At 47.2% G+C, this 27812-nt stretch overlaps 1 protein-coding gene across 2 annotated transcripts in view; it reads left to right on the plus strand.

Moving 5' to 3' along the window:
- TRIT1 (tRNA isopentenyltransferase 1) overlaps positions 1 to 27812 on the plus strand; it is a 240935-nt gene that overhangs the window by 206122 nt on the left and 7001 nt on the right. For both annotated transcript variants that reach the window (XM_069622400.1, XM_069622401.1), the window contains exons 9-10: positions 25592 to 25701; positions 25916 to 26033. In XM_069622400.1, coding sequence (XP_069478501.1) covers positions 25592 to 25701; positions 25916 to 26033 — 228 coding nt within the window. The remainder of the gene's footprint in view (positions 1 to 25591; positions 25702 to 25915; positions 26034 to 27812) is intronic.

Raw genomic sequence — 27812 nt, forward strand, 5'->3', positions numbered from 1 at the left:
TCGTACAAGTGTAAGTGGAGAAGGTTCTGTATGTGGTGTCAAGGACAGACGGGAGTGCAACCTCGAAGGGTCACTCCGAAACAGCTTCTGCCGTATCCGCTCCACCTAGCGAAGAGCGGATTATCTTTTTCATCAATAAAGGTACACCTGGCGGCCATCTCTAGATTCACGAGAAGGAAGCCGTCTCCCTTGTTTAGTGACAGGTTGGTGAAACACTTCATGAGGGGTTTGTTCCGGACGTTCCCTCTGGTTAAACGTTTTCCACCAACGTGGAGCCTTAATATGGTGCTAGCAGGGTTAATGAAACAACCCTTTGAACTAATGGTCACATCGTCGATGAAGTTCTTGTCATGGAAAGTGGCCTTTCTAATAGCTATAACATCAGCTAGGCAGATCTCGGAGTTGCAAGCGTTGGTTATAGACCCTCCGTACCTAAGGTTTTTTAAGGACAAAGTGGTTCTGTCAACGAATCCTCGTTTCATTGCAAAAGTTCCTACGGGTTATCATAAGCACTCATCCATTGTCCTGCCCACCTTTTTCGCGACCCCCTCATCGGCTGCGGAAAAAGTCCTACATACCTTGGACGGCAAGAGAGCTCTAAAATTTTACCTTCACCGGACTCAGCAACTTAGATCTACGGAAAACAACTCTTCGTTGCATATGGTCCTTCGGCGAAAGGAAAAGCAATTTCAAAGCAGGGATTGGCCCGATGGGTCTCGTCGACTATTGCCTTCTGTCATTCAAAAGCGGGAAAACCGCTACAAGGGCGTCCGACAGCTTGTCGTCAACGGCATTGTGGGCAGGAATCCCGCTGACAGACATTTGCCAGGCGGTGGCATGGTCAGTGCCTCACACATTTACCCGCCACTACTGCCTCGAACGGCAGCGTGTGGACGAAATACAAATGGGAAGAGCAGTCTTGCGCCATCTGTTTCAATAAGGTAAGCCCTTTTCAAGAAGGGTCTGTGCTTAGTTTGACATATGTATATATGGATGTATATATATATTTATATATATGTATACATAGGTATTGATCTGCATGTACTGTTGCGCATTTTAAATTGGCATCCTACGAAGCGTGGTTCGCTATACATATGCTTAGAAGGGTGCCGGATTGCATTCACACCTCCTTTTTCAGGATCACTGCTGTGCATTCTATTCTAAGCATGTGAATCCATGAAAGATCCAATGCTGGAGAAGGGAATAGTTTCTTACCTGTAACCTTATTTCTCCAGCATTGGTATCTTTCATGGATTCACATGCGCTCGCCGGCCTCCCCGGAATGCAATCCTCTTGTATATCTAGGTTTCACCCCATTCTGCTTTGGAGGGGTCAAAATCTGAAGGGAGCCGCGGGGGCGGGGCATTTATACCGCTACGTCCTAGTGGGGCATGCGTGCACGGGCCCAAAACGACATAGATGGGACACAAGTGTCTAACGCTTTTCTATGGGAAACGGCTTTATAAGCGTACCGGGGGTTCCCAGTCTGTCGACAGGGAATATTCTAAGCATGTGAATCCATGAAAGATACCAATGCTGGAGAAATGGAGTTACTGGTAAGAAACTATTCCCTTCTTAGGAGAGGAGACAGATGTAGGAAGAGTTCTTGCAGTGGTGAGAATGTTCCAGAAGATACTTCAACAATGTTACAGGTCAGTAAGATTTATTTTCCTGTTTTGTAGATACAGCTTTTATATGAAAAGTTGAAAAAGCAATGGGATGAAATAACCAAAGTTTATTCAGAGGTGAACGGGGGAGGTGAATTCATTGCAATTACTTAACCCCCCCACCCCCCGACCCTGATTTTCCTTAGTGACTAGGCAGGTTGACTGGAAATCGCTTGGGGCAGGTATTCCCACTGTTGATGGCAGTAGAAGATGGCCAGGTGCAAGGATTTTTCTAGTCGGTTTCAGGAGCAGAGTGCAAATCTGAAGAAATGCAGGCGGCACTGATGCAGACCCTTCCACCAGATGGAGGGGTGGCGGGAGGGAGTTCCGGCGACTGCTACCACACACAGGAGACAGCAGGCCCCTTTCCAATTGCAGTTGAAGACCTTCCAGAGCAGGATCCTTTGCTGGGCAGGAAGGTGACTTGTAGCACGAGCTGGCAACCACTGATATTCCAACGTCAAAGGTGGATTGGCGACTGTGCTACCGAGGTAGCGCACTGGAGAGTTGGCCAGACCACTGTGTGGTCCAAGGAGAACTCTGAAGGCTCTGGACAGCTGGATCCTTGACAATGCGTCAAGCCTGTTTGGTCCCACCAGCCCAAAGATTGAAGCACCACTCATGGTCTTTGCAGATCAGGTAGTCCAGCAGGGCTTCACCGGCCGAATGCAGGAAAGGGATGCTAGCCCTCTTCGGGAGTCGTTCATGAATCATCAGTCGGCTGCTCTCTTACACAGGATATTTGGCTCCAACGCGGACTTCCAGAAATGGCTGCAGGAGTCGTCCTCTTACCTTAGCATTGCTCCTGGGCCCTCAAAGATGGGCGCACTGGTTTTTGTTTCCTAAGCAGCCCTGCCTGGCCTCACTCCCTCCCATAGTTTGCCTGGCCTTGAAAGGCCAATCACAGCAACCGGGAGGCAGGAGCCGGCCTAGCTGCACTAAGGCCCATGACAAAGTCCCTGTCCCCCACGGTACGTTGCACTGCCGCCTCTTACCACATGAGTATGTGCTCACCCACCCCAATGCCCCCTGTGAGTATATGTTCATCCCCCACCCCAATGCCCCCGTGAGTGTGTTCACCCCCACCCACCCCAATGCCCCCTTGAATTGACTCGCGGCTCCCCCTCACCCCTGTGTGTGAAAGTGCATGCCTAACCCCCTCACCCATACCGGTCTCTGCCCCTTCCTAACTTCCCCACCCCCCGTGATTGTCTTGGTGGTTGCCCCTTATTCCTCTTATACTTTCCCTCCTCCTATCTAAGGCTGGCAATACCCCTATTGCCGTCAAGCATAGTAATCATAGCCGCCCGGTTTACAGCCATTTTTCCCCATACCCCCTCCTCCTGTCTTGCAGCCACTTTCCCTTCTCATAGCACTTACTCCTATCAGTTGTCCCATGACCTCTGTTGGCAGCTTGTATGCCCCCACCAGTGGAAAGGATCGGCACCACTCAGCCAGCAGTGCTCAAATTAGGGACCACTGTGAGTTTTATTCATGCCCAACACCCAGACTCTCTGGCACCACTGATGTGGATTGGGACCAGGCTGTCCCACCCACTTCCTGGATCCATACATCAGGCCAGCAGTAGACCTCGGTGAATGCATAAACATATAAGGAATAACAGGACCTAAAAAGGCAGGAAGAAGGCCAAACAATATGTCCAAAGGACAGGTGAAAAATTTTGTGGCAAGGCCATTTTATGGCACTAGCCATGTTTAGTACCAAAAGGCTGTGAACGAGAATGTGCACACTAAAAAACATGCAAAAATGGTAATGTATCATCTGCCACCAGCTTGTGTAGACACATGTATACAAGTACCAAAAATCCCAAGTGTAAAAGACTACGGTGATATAAGAGTATCCCCAATGGGCACTGCATTGTAAGATGCTGTGTGCACTGTTAAAAGATTACCAAAAAGGTAAAAAGACAAAAGAAAAACAGTTTCCCAATACTGATGGTCATAAGGACTCATCACTTTCCCCATCACAATGATCAAAAAGCCCGGGAGTGAAGCTCGAGACTTCTCTTCCCGGTAACGTTTGGTGGATGTCCCATAGGATATGGAGGAACCTTGCCTTAAGAGGACTTCCCTAACAGAGGTCAGGGCCCTAGCCTTGCACATAGGGGCCCGGCTCACCTCCGAGGAATCACATATTTTTTGAGGGCCTAATTCCAGACCACTCCCATGAGCAACCCAGTTCCCACTTGGATGTCAATTCCTTCTGCCTCAGCAAGTGTCCCTATCCTTTAAGGCCCTTTTTTGTTTTTATGAATGATATACACTGGATCGAAGCCAAAACAAGGAGCCTATATTAAGGCCCTTGTTTCAGCTTACACTGCCTGTTATTAAATGGTGCACGTAAACGGATGGACAGGTTTTCATTGGGTTATCTGGGAAACTCACTGGCACCAGCCTCTGTGTACCCTGGCACAGGGGGGCACTTCCAGTTATAAGGACCCATAATCCCTTTAAGGCCTTGTGATCTTGGCTCTAAAGGCTCAGTCTTTGCCTGCGACTTTCTTGCAAAGCAAATGGTTGCAGTTCTGTTTTTATAGCTTATTCTGTGCTCTGCGCGGTCTCTTCTAAGGAAAGATGAGCTGGTGGGAGCAGCTGCAGGCCGAGCACTTGTTGAAGCAGCAGGTGCGGAGCATGTCCGAGCCAGGTGTACTGCTTTGCTTGGTGAGTCATCTGTGCGCACAAGGCAGCTGCTGCTGGAGTGCTGTCCCCAAGGCCTTGTTATTGGCAGCTAGATGTAGAATCCAGAGCAGCTACCAGAACCAGCTGTCGGTGATCAACACACTGCTGGTGATTGCATAAGACGCACATAATTCCTGATTACAAGGTACAACACATTGACTACATACGTTATCATCCCAGGCACCTTGACACACCAGACAGTTCCCCGCAGCCCACCTGATTTGATCAGCTTTCATTTTATTGGGCTTTCGGGCAGTGTCCCGTCATGTGCAGCAACGCTCGGTCATTAGACACCAGTAAATTCCCAGATATCCAATAGATCGGGGGAAGTGCAAGGTGACCCGCTTGGGCGGGCTAAATTGTCAGGAATTGCAAGTTGAAGTTTTATGTTTTAAAGTGAACTTGTATGTGTGTTGATCTTCCAGGAAGTGAGAGAGTTTGCGGTGTTCATTGGCATGGAACTGGAGAAACCGTTTACAGTGAGCAGCGTGGCACATGAGTGATACTATTTAGGATAGTCGTTGGCCATTCGGGCAGACAATATAGAGCAGGGTGGGTGCTTCAATTAAAAAAAATAAAGTAGAACCTCGTTTAGGAAGGGTGGGCACAGTTCAGAGAGGGCATATAATAGAAAGGGGGGGGGTGCAAAGAAGAAAGTGACCACCACCATTTCAACGATTGGCTGCAGTTTTAGCTTTTCAAGTTGCAGTTCATTTGGGGAGTGGGGGAGGGGGAGAGCAAGGCAAGGGGTTTCACCAGTGCTGGAAAGGGCCTGTCTGAGGGGAGAACCCTAACTAGAATAGCGACATTACATCAAACGCCCCTTCCTCAAGCCCGTACCAAGCTCTTGTAATCCATGGTGCCTCCCAGATCTGTCCCAGGAGGGACAGGTGGGGGATTTGATTAACAGTCCTGTGACCTGCGGTGCACGATGCTGCACTAGCCGACCTTCAAGGACATCCCTGGCAGCTTCTTCCACCTCTCTGTGTGAGAGTTGTTCCTTAATTTGGGCATCCTGGGTCCTTTGAGTGGACCATGTAGCTTCTCTCGTGTGGTTTGAGGATATTTGGGAGTGATGCTGTAATCTTGAAAGGCAGGACCAGGTGAAGCACATTAACATATTGGATATTCATTGTGTCTTTAAGGATTGCAAAAGGCTCTACCTACGGCCAGGAAATGCTGGGAAGCCCACGCCCAAGCACTACTACTGTGACTAGTGTGGATGCCCCATGGCTGAAATGCTCGGAGCGCACAGCTGTGAACATGGTGGCTCAGGAATGGAGTGACTCAGTCTGGAGATGGAGTGGTTGATGGGCGCTATAGCCCTTACCCACATCTTTTGACTTTGTCCTCCCCCATCTGCCACCCCTTCTACTAGTTCTTGAAAGTATTAGTCTGGTGTGATGCATCCATGGAATTCATCCCCTCCCCCCAAGTGGGGAACCAACCCCTATGGAATGCGGGAGGTGAGCCGGCTTAGCTCAACACCCCCTAGGGGACGGGGAAAGCGGGTTCCCACTGACCAGCAATCCCTAAACCAGCATATTTGTTATCCTCCCTCTTTGTGTCTAGCATATTCATTTTGTTGGTTATATGGGAGTTAACCTGTAGAATAACCTGCAACTTCCTGCCCAATTGGCTTGTATGGTTTCTCAGTTTCCAGACACCATCTACATCTCAGAAGGGCGGGCTGGGGTTAGGCCCACCCCGTAGCTGTGTGGAGGATAAAGATCCAATCAGCACGTGAGAAGAGGAGGAGAGTAGCCTGCACTTCTGCAATGGAGGGTAGACCTCCTGCGAGGTGTGGCAGGAAGAAGCGGCACTCTTCTGTCTCACAGAATGCTCAGCGACCCTGCAGGAGACGGTCAAGCAGTGGGAACCGCCTGAGTGGCAGACTAGCTGGGCAGCGATGATCTGATGCCCAAGCCCTGCAGAAGGCCGTGAGAATGGAGCACCAGCTTAGTCAGTCGCCGAACACCGGGAAGAAACTGGATGGGAGAAGCCGCATATGCCTACCTGAACACCTTCCTGGAGGAGCACTGCACTGAGACAGAAGTTGCGTGGTTTCTCCAGGTAACTGGGAGTTGGGAGGCAAGACCAACTTGAACCCCAAGTCTGGATGAGAGAAACCGGACCACAGGGCTCAGGCGGAGGGGGGGGGGGGGGGGGTACCTGGAAACCAGACTCCAGGGTGGGGGAGTGAGGGAGGGGTGGGACGTACCCCAGAACGGGGGGGGGCGGAGGGTAGATAACTGGAGAAAGTACCATTCGATTCCTTGGTGAGGAGCCTAAGGAGAGTTCCCGGGGTGGACTTACCAACTATGGGTTTCCCAAGGATGGAAGTGTAGACCCAGAGACTGATGGTGAGACTAACCAAAGACTGATGCATCTTGAGGAGGGTAAGTTTGAGACATTTGGTGTTGTTACTTGAACTGTCCAATGGGGCAAGAAACCCTTTTTTCTGTTTATGGGGTAAAGTCCCATGATCACGTGTCCCCAAACCCCCATGTGGCCACGCAATATAAATTTTCACGAGTGGCACCCCCACTTCTGGTGGCGGCCTCCACTGTGGCTGGGTCCCCACAGTGTCCTTGCGTGTCTTCTTGCTTACCCTGCCCATAGCCATGAGCCCAACTCGTATCCCGATGGACCTATCAGACAACATCCAGTGCAGCCCCTTTACCCCATGACTAAACCTCTTCTCGTTCTCGCCTGCCTAAGGGGCGCCACACACCCTTCATGAGCTGTGCTCATTGGCTGAGTTTACTTGTCCACTCTCTCCACCCAGCCTGGTCATCCACCTACTCACCGGTCTGCTCCCAACTGCTTGCTCCAATTACACGGTTGCTTCCCACCTCCATTGAGTGTTAACCTGCCTGTTCCAAATCGACCGGCTTTATATAAAGTTGCACCTTGACTTCTAAAAAAAAAAAAAAAAGAAATTCAACAAAAATGAAAAACCATTTCTTGATGTTTCTGATTCTGCAGGCCTAATTTGCATGATGCTTTTCGTGGCTATATATATATTCTGCCGGTTTTTGCTTAAACACTAGATGCTGTCTGTAATCTTGAATATCCAATCCTGTTGCTCACAATTCTGTGCCTTATGCTATGCTGGTCTAAAGCTTGTTTCCCTGCTTAAATGCTGGCATTTGTTTGCTGAACCTCAAGCTATGCTGGTCTAAAGCTTGTTTCCCTGCTTAAATGCTGGAATTTCTGTTTGCTGAACCTCAAATCTGGGTGTATCGAAGTATTTGCCCTTTGTATTGCTGCATTTTCACTGCTCTTAGAACTTCATAGCTGTGTGCATTTAAAACCTGTTTCCCTGCTTAAATACTGGCATTTATCATGTATGCAGAACTTCAAACCTAGGTTTCTTGCCGCCCTTGCTAGAATCTTGTTTAAGGTAACAGCTCCATCTGTTCCTGCTTGGCTGCTTGGTGGGTTCTTTCATGCACTGTGCAGCTCTCTCTCCCTCCCTAGCATCCTCCTGTCCACCCCCCCCTCCTCCACCCTCCCATTGGTGCTCTCCATCTCCCCGATCTAGTCTAACTGCTATTCTATTACCCACCCCCCCCTTCAAAGCCTGGAAAGAAAAGTTTTAACCCCTTAATCGCCATGGGCGAGGTATCTCGTCCTTATGATGACCTCCCTGTTGTCATTGATGAGATGCATCGTCCTTGGCACTTAAGGGGATAATGAAACAGAAAACGTTAGAGGGCATTGAATGGTGAAATACCAAAATCACCAAAAAAGGCCTTGGCACAGGGGGGGGAATTCCCATGCCAGTTAAAAGCTTAAGAAGGGTCTCCTGGTCTCAAACTCAGTTCTGCCCATTGCTGACACCCATGTCGGTGCTCTCTTCACTCAGACTATCACTGACATTCTTTGTCATTCCCTCTATGGACCTATTTGTATTTTGTATTTGTATTTTGTTTATATAGAGCACCCCGGGTCCAAAGGCATCTGGACGCATATCTTAGGAGGTAAAGTTACAATTACATACAAGAAAGAATTAGGTGGCTCTACCAATTTACAGACATGTGGGTAGAGCTACTGTATGACAAGAATATATACAAGATAAAATACAAAGCATGTACAGGCAAAAAGGATATACAAGACTTGTTTAAGAACAAAGATATGAACAGAGTAGTACAGAAGGTAATATGCACAGGAGCTATGCATTGGGGTGCGAGAGATTAGTGGTAGATTGACCGTATCCGTAGTATATCGTCAAATATCTTATGCGTTTTGTGCTAAGAGCCACCCTTTAGTTTTGTTCTTAAAGGAATGGAAGGAAGGTTCAGCTCTAATTGCATTCGGAAGGGTATCCCAGAGTTTAGTTGCCAGGACAGGGAAACTAGTGCCACCTGCTTTTTGAAGTTTAAATCTAGGCTGAAACCTCATATGGTTTCTGTCCTCTCCCCTTTCTCTACTTCACTCTCATTAATGATGGAAACAGGTGGGAGGTGCTCTGGGCACACTTCCCATCATCCAGGTTCATCATGAATGTCTATTGAATTGCACTATCATGGCCCAGGGCTCTCAGCCCAACCTCCTCCTTCTCGACAGGCGTCTTCCATCTCTCTTTAACTTCCTCCCTTCTCCTGCCACTTCTCCAGCGGTGGTACATCCTCCCAGTACTCCTCCTCGGAAAACCTTTAAAGGTGGCAACCAACTACCCTCAATTCTTGCTCTGCTGTCACACTCCTGACATCCGTCGCCTCCTCAAAGACTTTGACCTAGATGTCATTGCGCTCACCGACCCCATGGCTCAATGCCAGCTCTGTCACTGCTGCTCTTGACACTCGTCTTCCTGAGGGCTCAAGATCCTCTCCGGCCTGGAGGCGGAGTGGCACTTGTCTTCCTTGGATGGATCCCTGCCTCCATCACACCCATTCAATCCTACTCCTCCTTTATTCATTGCAGTCTTGTCTGCAAGCTTTGCCCCTACCATGGATCACACTCGCTACTATCTACAGGATCCCTGGGCCGGTCTACCTCTTCCAATCGGAGTGGGCCGACCTCAGCTCTTCACTCCCGTCTTACACCTTTAAGGTTCTCCTCCATGGAGGCGTCAATATTCATCTTGACTCTCCTGATGCGTCCTTAGTCCTTCTGCAGACTCTGTGATTTAATTTCCCTCGCCATTCTTCCTTCTGTCTGGACTCATTCAGCTGGGCACATTCTAGATGCCCTCATCTCAGCTGACCTCTCTCGAACACTCAGTGCACCTCTCTTGGTCTGATCATTCTCGCCTCTCCTCGCTGGAGCTCCTGTGCGCCCCGGCTAAGCCTCTCCCTGCACTGCCAGCCTACTAAGCCCTTGCAGGACAGGGCCCCAGTGTTGTTCGACTCAGGTGCGCAGGAGACGCTGCCTGTCGACCAGTAATACGTTGCACACACGCATCCTTAAAAAAACGATAATCGGACCTTCTGCAGCAAAGCCCTCGCAGGACAAGGCCGCAGTGTTGTTCGGCGCAGGGGTTTGGTGGCGATGATAAGGTAAGAATGTGCGGGGAGGGACAGTAGCCACTGCTGCACTCCACACAAGTCTCCGACCATGCGCGTCCGTCCCCTTCTCCATGTGCGCTTCCTACCGCAACTCAGGCTCCGCTTTTCCTGGTCTTGTGCGTCCTTCCATTTTATGCTGGTCTCCATGTGCTCTTTCCCCATGCTACTTTGGTCCTTTCTCCCTCCTCTTCCTTCCCTCTCACCACCCCCCTCATTCCCCAGCTGTGACTATTGTATATTTGTTGCATTGTTTGCATTTCTCTTCTTAGCCCTCTAGGTCTTGCAGGAATTACTATTGTACGTGTTTGTACTGTATTTGCATTTCTCCTCCCACTCTTGTCCCCCCTTTTCTCCCCCGAGTGGTTTCTACTTCTCTTTAGGCCCAGTCACCCTAAATACGAGTACTGTGCTCATTGTACCTGTCATGTGCTTTCCCCCTTTGTGTGCCTCCTAGTGTGATTTCTTCAAGCCCAACCCCCCCCCCCCCCCCCAACCCCACACTCCTCCTACTTGGGCTGCTTCCACTTTTGCTCTCTCCCAGATCTTATCTAATTGATATTCTATATCCTATCCCTCTCACTAAGTGTGGTAGGAAGAAGCTCAAAGGGACATCCTGGTTTCCAACCCAGGCCTTCCTATCGCTGATGCCTACTCCAGTGCTTCCTCCAGACCGACCCTCACTGACATCCTCCGTCATTACCTCTTCAGACCTATGGACCCCCTTCACCCCCCCACACTCCCCATATGGTCTTTGTTCTCTCTCCCATTAATGGCGGCACTCGATGGGAGGTGCTACTGGCCCCCTTCCACTCCTCCAAGACCATCATTAATGTCTATATGTCTATATGAATGGCACCGTCTTGGTCCAGAGCCCTCAGCCTCCTTTTCGATAGACGCTTCCCGCGTCTTAACTTCCTTCTCCTGCTACACACTCCTCTGACATCGGCTGACTCCTCAAAGAACTTGATCTGGATGTCCTCGGTCTCACTGAGACATGGTTCACGGCCAGCTCTTACGAGTTTTGACTCTCTCCTCCCTGATGGCTACAAGATACTCTCCGAACCTAGAACCAACTGTCCAGAGGTGGAGTAGCCGGAGTGGGTCCCTGATTCTGTCATTCCTATGCAGGCCTACTCCTCCTTTGAATGCCTCGTCTGTAGGTTCTCTAGCTCCTCTGGCCTCTTTTACTGTGGCCACCATCTACAGGCAACCTGGCCAGGTCGCCCTCTTCCTCTGAGTTGGCTGACCTCTTCTGCGCGCTCTTTCCCTGCTTGTTAGGCAAGATTTGCAGTAGTACCCATTGGGTGCGCTACAACAACCTTGGCCTCCTGGCAAAAGGATCCCAACCTTTGGTATAGTCTACTACACAGGTTGGTAGCGTGATTGAACAGCCAGGCTTATCTCAAGAGGGGTCAATGTGAGCTGTAGGGGAGTTGCACAGAGATTCGCGGTGACAAGTATCCAAATAAACACTTCTACTCAAGGTTTCTTGATTAAACAATTTAACAGTCAGTTAGAATAAGCCTTCTTCAGAAGAGAGCAATCTAATAGTAACACACAAATACACTCCGAAATACACTAGTTTCTCTCAATCAGCAAATACCCATTTGGGATGGCGCACACACTTCCTACACCCTGAGGTGACTTAAATAGCTAGTGGACTTTAATATATCACTGTTGCATTTAGAGCAATACTGAGATGCGCGTCAAAGAAAAGGGTTATTGGAATAAAGCAAGAGATCACACAACTATTCTGAAGCAGGTAAGTACTTTCAGAAACCCGCCAATGCAAAGTATGTTAACCCCTCCTGAAAGGAAGACCAAACCTAAAGTCAGAGGGAAGAAGAGTCATTCAGGAAGCCAGGCCAGGCCAGTGTTAGGTGAGCTGAAGCACTTCTTAGAGGTAGGTAGAAGTCTTGTACAATGTTTTAGAACTCTTTGTAGAAAAGAAGAAATCAAAGTTGGGCCACAAGCTGTTTAGGCTTGTGAGGTAAATAAGCTGCAAGCAACTCTACAGAAGCAACCAAGAGAAGTCTCAACTGAGAACAAGTGAGGCTACACAAGAGGTAAGTTCTCTTAGACTGTACAGTACCTTTGGTTTGAAGAAATGGTTTCAGCTGGCTTCTGTTCCTGTGCAGCTCTGCAGATCCTCTGTTCCTGGGCCTCCGTCATGGGGACAAGAGTGAGGACGTCTAGAGGACTCCTGCACTGGACGATCGGCAACAGAAAAGGACCAACCTCTATTCATTGGCACTTCATGGTTTCAGCACCTCGCATCTACCGCAAATGGCACCACAGCGGTTCTTGGCTGTCGAGATGGACTTTCCTTGCTTCTGGGATCCAGCACTCTCTTGACGTGGCTCAGGCTCGGTCAGTCCTTCCTGGGAGTCCAGAGGCTTTTCCTGGAGCTCTTGGCCAACTTAAGTGATTCACTATGAATCTGGTGTTGCTCTCCCTGGCACTTCGGTTCCTGTAGCAGCAAGAAAGCACAGCTAGCTCAGAGAGAATGTCTAGACGAGTTCACTTTGGAGTTTGTTCACACCAACTCAAGGGGAGATGTCGTCCTTGTAGGGCTACTTTAGTCGAGGTGAATTTGGAGCTTCAGGACAGCAGCAGGACTTCACCAGGCAAACCAACGGTCCAGGAGTTGCAGCAGGCGTCTCTTCCAAGTTCTTCGGATTCCTTCGTTCAGTGGTCGACTCTGCCTTCCAAGCCAAAAAGCTTCACCTTTTATGCAGGTTTCTCCCATTCATTCCAGCCTAGGTGCCAGTCAAACAGCAAGGTGGCTGTCCTTGCCGGACAGCCAGCCGGCCAATCACCTTTTGGGTGCATTCCTGTAACCAAGGGGATTAAGCGCGGGCACCTCTCACTGCCTGCCCCTGCCAGGCACTCTGGAGCCAGAGGCGGGCTTCACTCGTGAACCGCGCCAAAGGCAAAATTAAGAGACCAAACCTGGTTTGGCGTGCAGAGTAAATCTCAAGAAGGACCTTTCCCCAAAGAAATGGCGAAAAAAGACTGGTGCCATTTTGACAAAAATGACACCCTTGGGTGCTTTGCTGCAACTGCGAACGCAGCTCGCGGTAAAAGCACACCACAGTAGTTAAACGTAAACCACTGCCACCAGCCATTCATCGAGGAAAGGGTAACATAAAAATGTTACTTGAGAAACTAGACAAAGGGGATACCAAGTAACCCCTCAAGCACCCTTTTGTAAGATAGTGTGTGCTGGGTCTAGAAAGTTACTAATGTAAGTAGTCAATTTGACTTTACTGCTCTTGGTAACAGTAAGTTTCACCTATAGAAGGTATTTAAACTTTTGGGGAAATCTGAAAGACTTCCATGTGCCACTGCACTGAAGGTGCTGCAATACACAATGTAAAAGATGCCTATGGAGTTTTTCAGACTCCACAACCAAAAGAAACATTGTTCAAATCATAGGAAAAATACATGAGCGAGTGGGGGTGGGGGGAGGGAGGCCTCACTTCTCCAGGTAAAACATGAGTCCTCAAAATCCAGCAAAGGTGCTGGGGGTCTCTAAGGTAGAGGAATTGGCACATTTCTGAGAATTCTCCTTAACACCTCTTTCTCGCGCGCTCTTTGCCCTCTTTCTCACCTGTCCCCCAGGTAAAGCCGTCCTCGGCACTGCCACACACCTTGGTCATCTGGCCCATGAAGCATGTGTCCGTGGAGGCTTTCTCTCCTCCTCCTACACCTGTGGCTGACTCAGACTCTGTCACAGCCCTCTCCAACCTGCATCTCTCTATCCCTAACACTCTTGATGGCCTTGCCCCCAACATGATCCATTTGAATCCCACATCTAAGCGCAACTCTTGGTATGATTTCAACCTCGCCACACTTAAACGTAAGTGTAGGGTGGCTGAGAGGAAGTGGAGGGCATCAGGCTCCTCCCATGACAAACTGGCCTGCCGCCTGCTCCAAAGGCAATACACTCTGTCCAAGAAGAGAGCTTACATCCATGCCTGCGTCTCTGTGGCCTCTAACACAGCCAACCTTTTCAAAATCTGCAAGGAGCTGGCCAATCCTGCTGCAGTCTCCACCTCTCCTGTTCCCTCCCAGACCTTTTACACAGCACTGGCATCTCACTTCACCACTAAAACTCAGGACATCCTGTCCTCTTGCCTCTTCCTCTACCACTCCTGGCCCCTCTTCGGCCGTCTCTCCTCCTCATTTCCTGTGTTCACTCCTGGCAATATTTCTAGGCAAGTCTGATCTATGAAAGTCTCGTCCAAGCAAGTGCTCCCCTGCTTCTCCAGAACCATCAAGGACCACATCGACACTCTCGCTCCAGTTTTGGCCGATATCTGCCATCATTCTTTCGCACCTGGAACCTTCCTCCCTCCCCCGTTAAGCATTCCGTTGTCCACCCCCTCCTTAAGCCCTCTGCCGATCCTTCCTCTCTGGTAAAGTACCGCCTGACCTTGATCACTCCTTTCCTAGCCAAACTCCTGGAAAAGCTGGTCATTTCCCGACTTACACTCATACTGAATTTGTTGGATGTCTCCATGACTACCAGTCTGGCTTTAGAGCAGCCAGAAGCACGGAAACTGCTCTCCTGAACACCCGTGACTTGCTCTCTAATCTCGACTCTAACCTTCCTTCTGTCCTCATTATCCTTGACCAATCCTCTGCTTTCGATAGTCAACCACACCATCCTGATAAATCGTCTGTGACAACCTGGGCATCATAGGTCAGGCCCTAGCCTGGTTGACATTTCTTTCGCCCACCCTGGGCCCTCTACCCGCACAATCCTGCAAGGCAAAAAACCTTGGGGTCATCTTCGACTCCACCCTCCTTCTTTCCTCACATCGTACATCTCTAAGAAACCCCACTACCAGCTCCGCCACCTCAGAGGTATTCTTCCTTTTCTCACTTCCCTCAGAAGCTCCCTGCTTCCGGAGCCCTGGTTCTCCCTAGGCTGAACTACTGCAACAGCCTCTTTCTAAATCTGCCTGCCTCTACTCTTCACCATTTGCAACTAATCCAGAACAGGATTGCAAGACTTGTATACCAGGGATTGTGTATCTCCAGCCATGAACTCTCCACTGGCTCCTGGTGGCTGCAAGGATCAAGTACAAGATCGTCTGCATCGTCCACAAGGCTTTCTGGGACTGGGGACCACACTACATCAAACTCTTACTAAGCATCTTCCTTCTCGAGCCCTACGCTCATCCACCTCCAACTCTGAGGGTCCGAGATTTGGTGGTAGATCTGTCCTTGGCTGGGGCCTCCCTCTGGAACAGCCTCCCTCAAACTTGAGCAGGACCACCTAAGGATCCAGGAGCAACCATTTTTGCTTCTACTTTCTCTCCCCTGCTGATGCTCCTGTCTGCTGCGCTAACTGGTTATCTGGACACCCTCTGAATGACACAAGACTTAGTAAAATCGTTTTTGTCCTCCCTCTGTCTTCCCTTCCTTGTCTTGTTGCACCTAGAACCACTTGTGTACAGGCACATTATAAATTACTTATATTTCATCCAACCAATGAAGCGAGAGTCAGTAGCTGCCTTTGTCGCCTTTTATTCCCCCCTATTGAATCTCACTCTGACTCAGTCCTTGTTAACCTTCACCTCCACCTCCAACACCCTTCACTTCATTTCCCCTGCAATGAGGATCTGCATGAAGCCTGCCCCTAAGTGCAATAGTTGGTACGATTCAGACCTAGCCTCCCTGAAGAGCAAGTGCAGGGTTGTGGAATGGATGTGGCTGGCTTCTCTTACATCCTCTGACAAAGTGGCCTGTTGCCTGCTCCAAAGGCATTGCAGTCTGTCTATCGGGTCCAAGAAGCGGGCTCATATTCAAGCCCGTATCTCAGGGGCCACCAAGAACAGGTCTGAACTTTTAAAAATCTGCAAGGAACTTGCCAATCCCACTGCAGTCTCTACTTCTCCTCTTCCTTCCCCGGCCCTGTGCATGTCTTTGGCCTCCTATAGCATAGCCAAAACTCAGGACATCCTGTCCTCACTTTCCTCCTCTCCCTCCCCCTCCTGCACTTCGGCATCCCTTGCCCCGTCTCTGCCCATCCCCCCTACTCTCCTCCTTCTCACCAATAGCACCTGATGAGGTCACAAAAACTGTTTGCTCTATGAAAGTCTCCTCCAAACAGGTGCGTTCCTGCTCCTGTAGAACTATCAAGGACCATATTGCCACCCTCGCTCCCTCTCTGGCTGAGTTCTGCAATCACTTCTTTGCCACTGGCTCCTTTCCATTTCCTCTTGTGCACCACCTACTAAAAAAGCTGTATGCGGACCCTTCCTGCCCAGCTAACTACTGCCCTATCTCCACTACCCCCTTCTTGGGCAAACTCTTGGAGAAATTGGTAATCTCCCAACTAATCCATCACACTGAATCTGTTGGTTGTCTCCACAACCACCAGTCTGGATTCAGAGCAGCTAGAGGCATGGAAACTGCTCTCCTGAACCCATGTGAAGACTTGCTTTCAAACCTAGACTCCAACACTCCTCCTGTTCTCATCCTCTTTGATCTGTCCTCTGCCTTTGACACTCTTGAATCGACTGTGATACTTTGGGCATCCCCGACCTGGCACTGGCTTGGCTGACCTCTTACCTTTCGATTCGGCCTTCCTAGATTCAACCGGGCCCTTTTCTTTTTTCTACCTCAATCTCCACCTGCAGCGTCCCTCTGATCTCAATCCTCACTGTTGCTTTTTGACATTTACCCTGCCCCTCTTGCGCACACTCTCCACCTTCTGTTCTCACTTTGTGCAATGCGGATGACACTCAGCTCTTTTAAGCTTCCCTTCTCTTCTTCCTCTCCTATTCCCAATTGTCTAACTGCTTTTCAGGGTTTATAGTCATTGCATTGAAAACAATACATCGAAATGCCAATGCTTTGAAAAAGATGCATCGAAAATAAAAGCATCTACTTTTTATCTTTTTCATTAAAAGTACATATCGTTGAAACTTTTCCATCGAATGGATATTTTTTTTAAATGTATTTATTTATTTGTTATGGTTTATATAAACCTTACAAAATATTAAACACACTTTATCAAACGTATTTACACAAGTTTGACACAAAATAAGTACCAATCACAAAAGAAGAAATACAGAATCAAATACAAAAGAACAAGTCCAAATTCAATCAAGAAAAAAATGGACAAATTTCAGAGGAAAAAAACAGCAGAAAAAGTCACCAAATAAGATTAACATTCTCTCCCGTTAAATACAGTCGATACCTTTTAAAAGAGATCACAAACATTTCTCAAAAACGTTGCAACCCTAATATTTAAATTGCCTTTACTACAGTGGAGCATTCTATACCAGATAAAATCTCTATCCACATTAGCCGTATTAGATACATATTGACTGAAGTATAGAGGTCTTTTGGCCTTGAATGCCGGACACACCAGCAAGATATGTTGTAGATTCTCAACCGTCCCCTCTACACAGCAGAATCTACACCAGGTCCAGGACCCTTTCACGGTCAATCTAATGGAATTAACCTGGTTTGTAGCAATGACATTAAATCTAAAACGCATAAAATCATTTCTTATTAGTTTACTAGGATATTTGGATAAATACTGTTCCATAACTGGCAACCATTTATTCAAAGCACATACTTGATAGAGTTTAGAGTCCAAGATTTTATTTTTTGTATGTAACCAATCAAACCCCATCACACTTTCTTTCACCCGTGTAGGTTTATTCTTGAGGGAGGTTACTGACATACCTAGAAATTTCAGAGTCTTTGTAGTTTCGGCATTCATCTCTTTGTATAAAAGGGTTACCAATGTCCTGACCTACACAACAGTAGAGTGTATTTGTTTCACTAGACATGCTTTTCCTCCACAGCTTTAGTCTTTTCCAAGTTACGTAAGCCAATAAAGAGTTTAGACCAAATTCATACAGAATTAACTCAAAAGGAATTGATTTAGGTAAAAAATACAAAACAGATTTCCAAATGTAACTCTCAGTGGAGGTCCAATCCCCCTCATATTTAAGAGACTGTAATTTCGCCCCATAGATTAATCTAGGGATGACCTTTTTCGTGTAGAATTCTCTGAGGACTCATTGTAAATCTGCCATATCTGGATTTGATTACTCTCATTTGACGTATTGCAATGTCCGCCTTGAATCTAAGTTGAGTTCTAAATACTGATCTTAAATTGGACCCTGATGTAGCAAAACCTAAGTATTTAAACACAGGCTGGGCTCTAAGACGGGAGTTACTACATGACCAGGTAAGCGAATCCAACTTCTTATTTCTGTTACCCAAACGAACTATCACAGTTTTAGCCGAGTTAATCTTCAGCAGTAAGGAAGAAATAAATTCTTCAAAAGCTTTAAGCAATCTTTGAAGACCGATCTTTGTGTTATCGATAAGGAGGAAATCATCAGCATAAGCGGGCCATGCTAAACGGATGTTCCGTATTTTGGGAGCTACGAGACCTTTATTCGACAGGGCGGTATTCGCACCACTCACGTAAAAGTTGAATATTGTAGGTGCCAGCCTACAGCCCTGACGCAGACCATTGTATACAGTCAGTGCATTCGAAAGAGTACCCTCAGCATCCAATCTTACCCTTATTTCTGTATCTGAGTATATAGCCCTGACTATATCCAACAGAATTGGAGGCATATTTAATGTTCTCAGTTTCTGCCAAAGGGTCATCCTGTCCCCCAAATCAAAAGCAGAGCTTAAGTCCATGGACGCAACAAAGATAGGTAAAGCACCCTTCTTCATTGCTTCAGCTCGCAGGCAGCTAAGTATCGTCCCTCCAAATTCGGTTCCCATATTTTTTCTAAAACCGATTTGTCTAATATCGAGATTTTTTCCTTCAAGCATCCACTTGTGAATTTCCTTCAATACAACTGAAGCAAACAATTTAGATTCTGGATCTGAAATGGCAATTGGCCTATATCTTAGGGGACATTGACGGGAACCCTTCTTAAAGATTGGGATAATAATAGAAACCCTCCATGACAGAGGAAGAACTCTGGTCAATAGTATATTATTGAACAAACTAGAGAGTATTTTTGCCCATATCAGAGGTTCACGTTTGAAAATTTTATTGGAAAGGCTGTTCGGCCCACGCGCACCCGAATTTTTAGATTTAGATATTAAGTCAACAATGTCCTTCGTGCTAAAATTCAAGAGCCATTGGGATCCACAATTCAATGCATCTTTTACATCATGATTTTTAGTGTGATATAAATCGGCAAAATGTCCCAGCCAAGTAGATTTGTTAATAGGATTGAGAAGTGTCTCTTTCTGAGGTTTCTCAAGGTTGTTAAAAGTTCCAGAAATTGCTGGAGTTATGTCCTCGTAGGGAGTTTAACATAATTTCACCATCCCTCTGATATTTAACCATACGATGTTGGATAGACCAATTTTTATATTTTTGCTTTATTTTCTTTACCATGGCCACAGTATCAGTAATATCATACCACGCTTTCCAAGCCTGTCTGATCTCTTTCCTCATCCGACACTTCCTGTCCTTCACTGCCCCATCAAAATAATAGGTCTTAAAATTATTACCTGTATTCTTCTTGCCAAAGGAATCCTCAATTTTTCTAAGAGAACTAATAATATAGTCTGTAAATTGAACAGCCGAATATGTATCGACCCGTTGTTTCAGAAAAGGTCTCATAATCTTTAATCATGGTGGCAGTGAATGAAGTGTTTTTTTCAGTCCATTTGATTCTATTCCCCGCATGATTAATTTCCAAGGGATGATTATACATTTTTGATTTTAAGTGACCCACAGTGTCCAATTCAAGAGAGCATACAGTGGTCACTGAGATTAGTATCAATGATGTCCAGCCTTCCAGTACAGTTGAACACACCCACCAAACAAATAATGTAATCAATAGTGGATTTGTAACCTCGCGCTTTCCAAGTAGGAAGAGGATTAGCCACAACTACCAATCCCCAAATCTCAATAAAATGCGACCAAATTCTACCTCGACCCTTGGGGTTATCAACTACTGGTAATACGGTCTCATAGTTACCAGTATACAGGTCACCAAGAGGAGAATCAACGGGAATATCAGCATTTAGGTCGCCAACAATAACAATGTGTCCCCCAGGATTAGCAACCAACCAGGTTTCAAATAATGAACCCAAATTCCACAGTTCCAACCTTAATTGATTATCAGAGTAATCTGCCTGGTTCCAATATATATTCACTAACAGAAATGCAGTGTCCACAGCGTTAAACTTTAGTATGTAACCCACCACTAAAAAGTGGTCCGAAAAAGCCCATTCACCCGTGATTATATGATTCGTGGTCAATGACATTTTTCATTGCCGTTATAAGACCACCTTTAGGTCTACCACGCCTGCCCCCTTTTGCGGTTAGTGAAGAGACCGTGAAACCCTCCCAGCATAGGTGAACCGTAGACCAGGTTTCTTGAATGCAGACAAACTCATACCGGGCTAGATCATTCATAAGGCTGGAATTGTGCAGCAGATGGGAAGATCCTCGCGAATTCCAACTTAGTATTTTACAAGATTATTTTTTCGGTTACTAGAGGGGCTTCGCCAGTTTTTTAAGAGTATCAATAGATTCACGTAGGGTCAGGGCAAGCTACTTCCAATCTTGTGTATCCGACTTCTCAGTTACAGGCACAGGTCCCCCCACCACGTTATTAGGGTACAATCCCTTCACTTGACCACTATTAGTTAAAAGCGACTGTTTTACCAATGGTTGAGTATATACGTATTCAAAGATGTCATAGCCTCTTCGTTGAAGCTGTTCTCCCTCTTTTAGGAGAAGGTTTCTAACCAAAGGTGATGGAATAACTAGACGAACGTAATCGAGATGTTGTTTATGTATGTAGTCAACTAAATCAATGTCGGCAGAAGTGATCAAGCTAAGATCTAGACTTTGACCCCATAATGATAGTATGAATGGCCTATTTAGTGAGGGCATATTAGGGTCATTAAAAAGTGTTGTTAGAACAAGCCCCGGTAGCTCCGGCCTTACGGGTTCTTTAAGGTCAAGCATCCGGTAATCCAGTGGCTGTTCGATACTCTTTTCTTGAACACTGGGATTAATCATTCCAGACCTCCCCTCACCCCGATCAGCACAGTATTCCTCGTAGCTTCCAACATCATTCGTACCCAGTGAATGTCCTGCCAACATATTAGACAGATCTTTAGAGTGTTTTTCCTTGAGTGTTTTTATTATGGATTCATAGACGGCCTCATTATTCAGTCTGTTTGGTATCCCTCTCATTACTCATATTGGAGACATGTCTAACAGACTTTTCAGGTTTTACAGCAGTTTCTCTTTTTTTTGCTTCAGTATTTTTCGTTGGATGTTTTACCCGATACGATTTTCCAATCCTGACTACCCATTCCAGTATTAACCGAAATACCTACATGATTCCTCATTGGGACGGCCTCATGGCTGAGTACACCTTCCTTACTAGTCTTTGTTTCAAGCATGACAGACCCTTTTTCGTTAGCCAGAATAATATCTTCGCCCTCTAGAGGACTTTGTGATTCCACCGAGGATCCATATGGCAAGGCAGCATTAAAAATCTCATATAGATCTCGATGGTTTTTCTTTTTCAGAATATCAGAGTAGATGGTCCCCTTCAAAATAGGAACTCTGTGTGAATTGATCAATACCTCTTTTTTTTAAAGGTTGGTCTTTCATTCCTACAGACTTATTGCTTTGCAATTTTTTTCTCTAGAAGACCTTATCTGCCCTCCTTGTTTATTACCATTATTATTTTTTTTCTTCAATTTGGCCAACTTTTTCCCTTGTCTTTTAGAGAGTTTAGAATCATTCACACCCGGCTCCTCTATATTTCCGGGAACTTTCCCCACCTGTTCAGATGGAACTTTATCCGCGGAATCGGACTTGGTACTACCCATCCCGATCCCCACAGCAGAATCCTGAGTAGCAGGTATAACAATAATCTCATCTGCTGACTGAACAGAGAGAGACTTTGTAGGACCAGAGCTAACAACATTCGGCCTGAAATTGTGATCCAGCCTTACCGTCATAATTTTACTCAATGAATCAGATAATTTACCTGGGAGCAAAGATATTTCAGAGACTAAATCCCCAATAGATTTCGTTTGATTCCGCAATTCAGTAAGCATGAGCCGATTAAAAAGACTCATCATAGAGAAATCAGATGCCGATGTGTCAGGCATACTTGTAGCGGATTTCAGAGCATGGCTCGGAAATTGATTAGATAGATCCAACAAATTGTCATAATTAAAATCACTAGGAAAACCGTTGTCATTATCAGGTATCTGCAGCTCAAGAGTCAATGCCAGAACCCAAAGCCATGGTTTTATCACCCATAATATTAGACAATCTCCTCATCCCCAAATAATGGTTGAGAGGAGTCTATGGTCTCCCCATTCTGTTTACCCAACAGGGAGCACTCTTGTGCACACTGCAACAATTCAACCTCCTCATCGTTAACTTCAGGCAAGGGTAAGGCAGCAGCAGGGGCAAGACTAGCACGTCTTGTGCACACTGCTGAAAAAAAGTCAGCGCCCGCTTCTTTACGCACCAGCGGTATTTTAAGTTTCCTCATAGTTACACTTGAAGCCACAAAGTAGCGGCTCCCCTATTAACAGAGATGAATAAATAAAGACAACACACAACAGCACCGCAGCCGCCGCCAGCCGAACAGCCAAGCAGCCAGCCACTTGGTCCACTTGGGTGCGCGCGCGGGTGCGCAGCCATGGGACCTGATGTAGGCTGTCGGGAGAAGGGGGCGGGGCTTGAAGGCGGGCTCAGTTAACTAGAGAAGATAGAAAAAGAAGCGTAAGCAACGCAACCAAACGTAAACCAAACGTAATGTCCACAATGAGAGCGCAGGCAAGAGCTCCTGAACACCACTCACAGGCACAGGTTTCCACAAATGAAATAAACGGCGTCTTCCTGTCGCCGATGGCACTCGCTGGAGCGGCTGTAATCAGCAAAGTAAAGTCGCCAGCCAAACAGCCAGCCACTTGGTCCACTTGGGAGCGCAGGCACGGGACCTGATGTAGGCTGTCGGGACGAGGGGCGGGGCTTCAAGGTGGGCTCAGTTAAAGGCACACGTTTCCACAAATGAAATAAACAACGTCTTCCTCTCGCCGACGGCACTCGCTGGAGCGGCTGTAATCAGCAAAGCACAGTCGCCAGCCAAACAGCCAGCCACTTGGTCCACTTGGATATGTACTTTTTGAATGTAAAAGATAGCATTTCGATGCTTTCATTTTCTACATTAAAACGTTACATGGAGCTGTCCAATAGTGAAATTAACCCTAGCCTTAATTGAGCCCCAACCCTATCCCCTATCCCCAGCCCCAACCCTAGGCCTAGCCCTAACCCAACCCTTAATCTAACCGTAAATCTAACCCTAGCACCAACCCTAACACTAAACCTATGCATCAAAATTAACCATCGAAAAATATGCAATGAATATGCTTTGCGATGGAAAGGCAATTCAATGAATACTTTTCTATGGTATGGCTTTAGATGGAAAGACCAGATACTATTTTCAGGTATGGTCTGCTGCTAATGATTTGTCTTAACACCAGTAAGACCAAGATCCTTCTCATTGGAACCCGGACTTCGCCCCTGCTCTCTGGCCGCCCTCCTTGGGCTCCCTCCCATCACTCTCTTGTGTGGCAAAAAACCAGGGTGTCCTCTTTGACTGCTCCCTCTCCTTCGCTCCTCATATCGCCTTCCTTGCCCGGAAGGCCCACTATCAGCTTCACCACCTCCAAGGCATTCATCCTTCCCTCACCTTCCCCCAGAAACTCAATGTCTCCAAAGCTCTGGTTTTTTCCAGACTGGACGACTGCAGCAGCCGCTTCCTTAATCTGCCTCTTTACTTCCGCCACCCTCTTCAACTAATCCAGAATGGGACGGCAAGACTTGTACCCCCCTTAATCTTGTGGAAACACTTTCTGCTGTATAGGCACCATGAAAATGCTAAATGGACATCTGGGTGGGAGTCATGAACCAGCCACCATTATTTTGATTAGGCAATGTTTGTTAAAGTTCAGCTTTTTGTTTGTTTGCTTGTAGGGGACAGAAGTTAGGCTTGAACTGGTTTCTGGATGGCAGACTTTGCTTGTTTTGTAGGACATCCTGACGAGCACTCTAATTTTATTTCCCTATGAAGTAGGGCAGAGAAACGTATGGGTTCCAATAAAGAGATACTCAAAATGTCTCATTGCCCGTCTCCTAATTCTGACGTGCCACATTGGTTCAAGCTCAAGACCCCGCTTGTACTACATGGCCCATCTCGGCAGGACCCATGTGTGGCCATGAGGGCAAGTGGTCTGGGGTGCATACACCCATCAATTTCTACCTATTGCTGCTGGTGCAGGAAGTGGTGTGAGGAACAGTCTGCACCGCTCCTCGACAGGTTCCATGCACAGAAGCTATAGCATAATGGTCAGTCCATATCATGGCTGAGCATAGTATGCGTGTTACATCCTCAAAACAATTGTTTGCACAGCCCCACCGATTGGTTCTCCTTTTCAGGTTGCTGTCTGCGTTGTCGGGACTCCGCTTCATTCCACCTTGTACAATGCAGACCCAGCTCATATTGTGAGTTACATGTAAGGTTTTCCGTTTTATGGTATTTATTTTTCTGCCATTTCCGTCTTTTATTTTTTATTAAATAATGCATTTAGTAAAGCACACATGCTGCCATATAGGAAAGAAATGCTAGCCCAAATTATTTCCATGACAACCGGTTGCTCCTGTGACTGCTGCTGCCTAGAAATATATACTGTCAGCAATTTGAAGAACGTTAACGCTATTTTTATGCACCTTTTACACTCTCCATGCTGCCAATCTGCAATGTGATTGCCCTGCGATGTACGAGTGACATCATGGAGAACCAAACAGACCTGCTTTTTTTTCTCCATTTGTATACATAAAGACCAAGTATATTGATTTCAGTCTGTATTTCTGTAAAAATTAGTAAAAACTGGAAGCCTTAGTTATATGCTAGGCACAGCTCAGACTCTGGCTCAATCTGTGTTAACTCTGTCATGTTATCTTGCATTTGTGTAGCGCCTCCTGCCATAGCTTATGGCTTCGACACGCTTTGCCTGTCAGAGACAAAATGGGAGTATGATAATGCATTCAATAGTGGTAGCGAGAAGCCAAGTCGGGTAGATAAGTTGGGACGAGGGTGGGGGATAGAATCATCGGACTCCACTGTATCTGATAGGACGCAGCACCAAGAGGAGAGCTACCTGGAGAGGTGTTCTCTGCGCAAAGGGCGTATGTCTGGAAATTACTCCCTGCATGGTGAGCCTGGGCATGTTGAAGCCATGCACAAAAAAAACGATGCGGCCGGCAAAGCCCTAACGCTTCCTTAGGCCCCCATCATTTGGGAGGGGTTGCATGTCACAAATCCACGTTTGCCAAAGCTCCCTGAAAAGCGGGCAAAAAGTTTTCTTTTGCTTCCTCATTTATGCATAGTAACCAAAACCCTTTGAGTCTTAGTGTCATGGTGAGCCAAGGCATGTAGCAAACTATGCCCAAGAAAACAGTGTACAACTATCTCTGATGCGGCTACATTTGTGTTGAGTTGCGACTCTGGCTTTGATTCCTTGTCATAAGGCTGCTCCAGCTGTAAAGCAGATCTCCTGCATGCCAGGACTTGCTGTTGCAGCTCAGTTCCCATGCACTAGTGCATAGTCCACACTGCATTGCACCTTACGCTCTGATGCCTTCTGTGTATTACAGGCCCAGGATCCAACGTGCCCCCTGTGTACGGGCTGGAGATTAAGGAGCTTGCTGACTGGGAAGAAACGGTCCTGAAACCAGCCCTTCAGATTGTCAAAAGTTTCCTGCAGGTATGTGGATATGCAGGCATGCTTTATGGATAGTGGGAGCACTCTGGGCCCTGCCCATGTGCGATTGCTCGGTCTCTGGCCCATGTCTGCAAAAGTAGCACTTTGCATTGTCACAGGGGGGTGTTCTCCTTGCGCCCTCTGTACCCACATCTCTGGTTCCACTGCTAAGCTCAGCGTTGGTTTGTTAATCTTATGTTGATTTTGCTTCCCACAGGGAGAACAGCCGACAACCCAGCCCCTCAGGATGGCGTGTGATATGATGGAGAACCGGCGAAGTCAGCACATATGTGAACTTTGCAACCGGATCATTATTGGTGATCGAGAGTGGGCAGGTATGACCTAGTAGATCAAGTAGAATGTAGCTGGGGGGGCAGGGGGATGGAGTCCCTGTTTGAGGGTGGGGATTCTGTAGGTTAGAACAGCGTGCACTGGTGTTAAACGGTGGTTACTACTTGAGAGCTCTGAATATAAAAGTGTGCATCGGCAGATTGCTTGATTTATTGGGGGTCACTCCAGGGCATACTGGGCGTCAAGGTTACTCCTTCGTAACTTTGTAAAGCTTGGGGTTTCACCCGAAGTAACACGGTAATCCAGATGTGGACCCCTTGCTCAATGTCTTAAAAGGCTTAGCTGCACCTCACCAATGAGGCCCGACTAGGCCGAAACACATGTATGAGGTTGCTGATGGTACTCCTGTTCAGAGATTTGCCTATCATTTTGGTGCTGAACTGCCCTTGTGGGTGGGACAAAGATTGATATGCAAATGGGTATTTCTCCTCTGTGAAGGGTGCTTGGGCTAAAACGTGGTTGTAGCCCCTCCTGAGTGGAAGAAATTCCATAGAACAGGGTGTTTGACCCATGTTCTCAGTAGATGGGCTCCCACACTCCTTTGTAACTGGGTATGGGCGAAGGCTTGTTGATGTAGGGTGGGCATGTATAACTTAGTGGATGATCAGTGGGTGGTTATTAACTTGTTTTGGCTCCGTTCCCGGTGAGGTTGTGGCTTTAAAGGGAGGGTGATGGGGGGGCTGTGTGGTGAGGCGGTGGCGGGGGGGGGGTTGGGTCAGTCTGAAAATGGCAGGTGTGCAGGGGGGCACCCGGCTTGCCCCAAATGTGGGCTTGGATCAATAGTTTGGAGCAAGAGCTGACACTTTGGCACCCGGCCATGGTGCATGAACTGATTGAGTACTTTAGTTATACAGCGGCAGCAGTTCATGTACAGAAGAAAGTCAGTCAAGGGATAGGACATGGATTCTAATCCACACAGGTACTGTCCTTACAGGTGCGTAGATGTGCCTATGCAAGTTCTCAAATGAAGTGCAGAAAGAGGTTAGAACCTGGAAGAAAACGGGACAAATTACAGTAGGTGGCCGGAAGGTGATCAGTTTCCCCTTTAGTGGTACACTTGACTCTCCTATGTGCAGAATTAGCGGCCTTGATTTGTTATGTTTGAGCTTTTATACGGGCCACATCTGCGCCATAGTGGTCTGATTCCCTAGGCTTCTGTGAGAGTTGGTGTATCGTTTTCCTGCAGGGGATTATGTCCAATCTTTGAAAGAACAAGAATTGAGGGGGACTGAGGGTTGGGATGGGAAGAGCGGGTGTGAGGCACCTGGGTGGAGACTGCTTGAAAACCTGTGTTGGTCCTGTTGCATACAACCCTCTATGAATGTAGCATGATAATTGTGATGCGATTTTAAGTGTCACTAATAATGCAGATTATCCGAAGTATTCCCATGTATAAATGCTGCATTAGGGGCATGTGTCGGCTCAGTACATTGCTAGTCCATTCTAAAAAGAGCCTTTGTTCTGCAAACACAGGGCCCTGGGAAAACTGTCTGAGTCTCATACAATTGAGTTCCTGAATGTGTTCTCCTCTGAGCCATTAAGGTCCAATTGCACAGGTCTGCACATTCTAAGGAAAAATCAGATACATTATCGGTTTACCAGACTGATGCAGCCGCAAGGGTCCCCCAAGTTCTCCCCCTTCAGGGCTTGCAAACAGCAACCCTGGAAGACCTAGTTACAGATGGCACACAAAGCTCAATACAGATCAACAATAGAGAGAAAGCACACCTCGTTTCCCACTGCTCCCTTGGACTCCTTCAGAC

Source organism: Ambystoma mexicanum, chromosome 11 (assembly GCF_040938575.1).
Source record: "Ambystoma mexicanum isolate Mex_15411 chromosome 11, UKY_AmexF1_1, whole genome shotgun sequence".
In the NCBI taxonomy this organism is placed as follows: Eukaryota; Metazoa; Chordata; class Amphibia; order Caudata; family Ambystomatidae; genus Ambystoma; species Ambystoma mexicanum.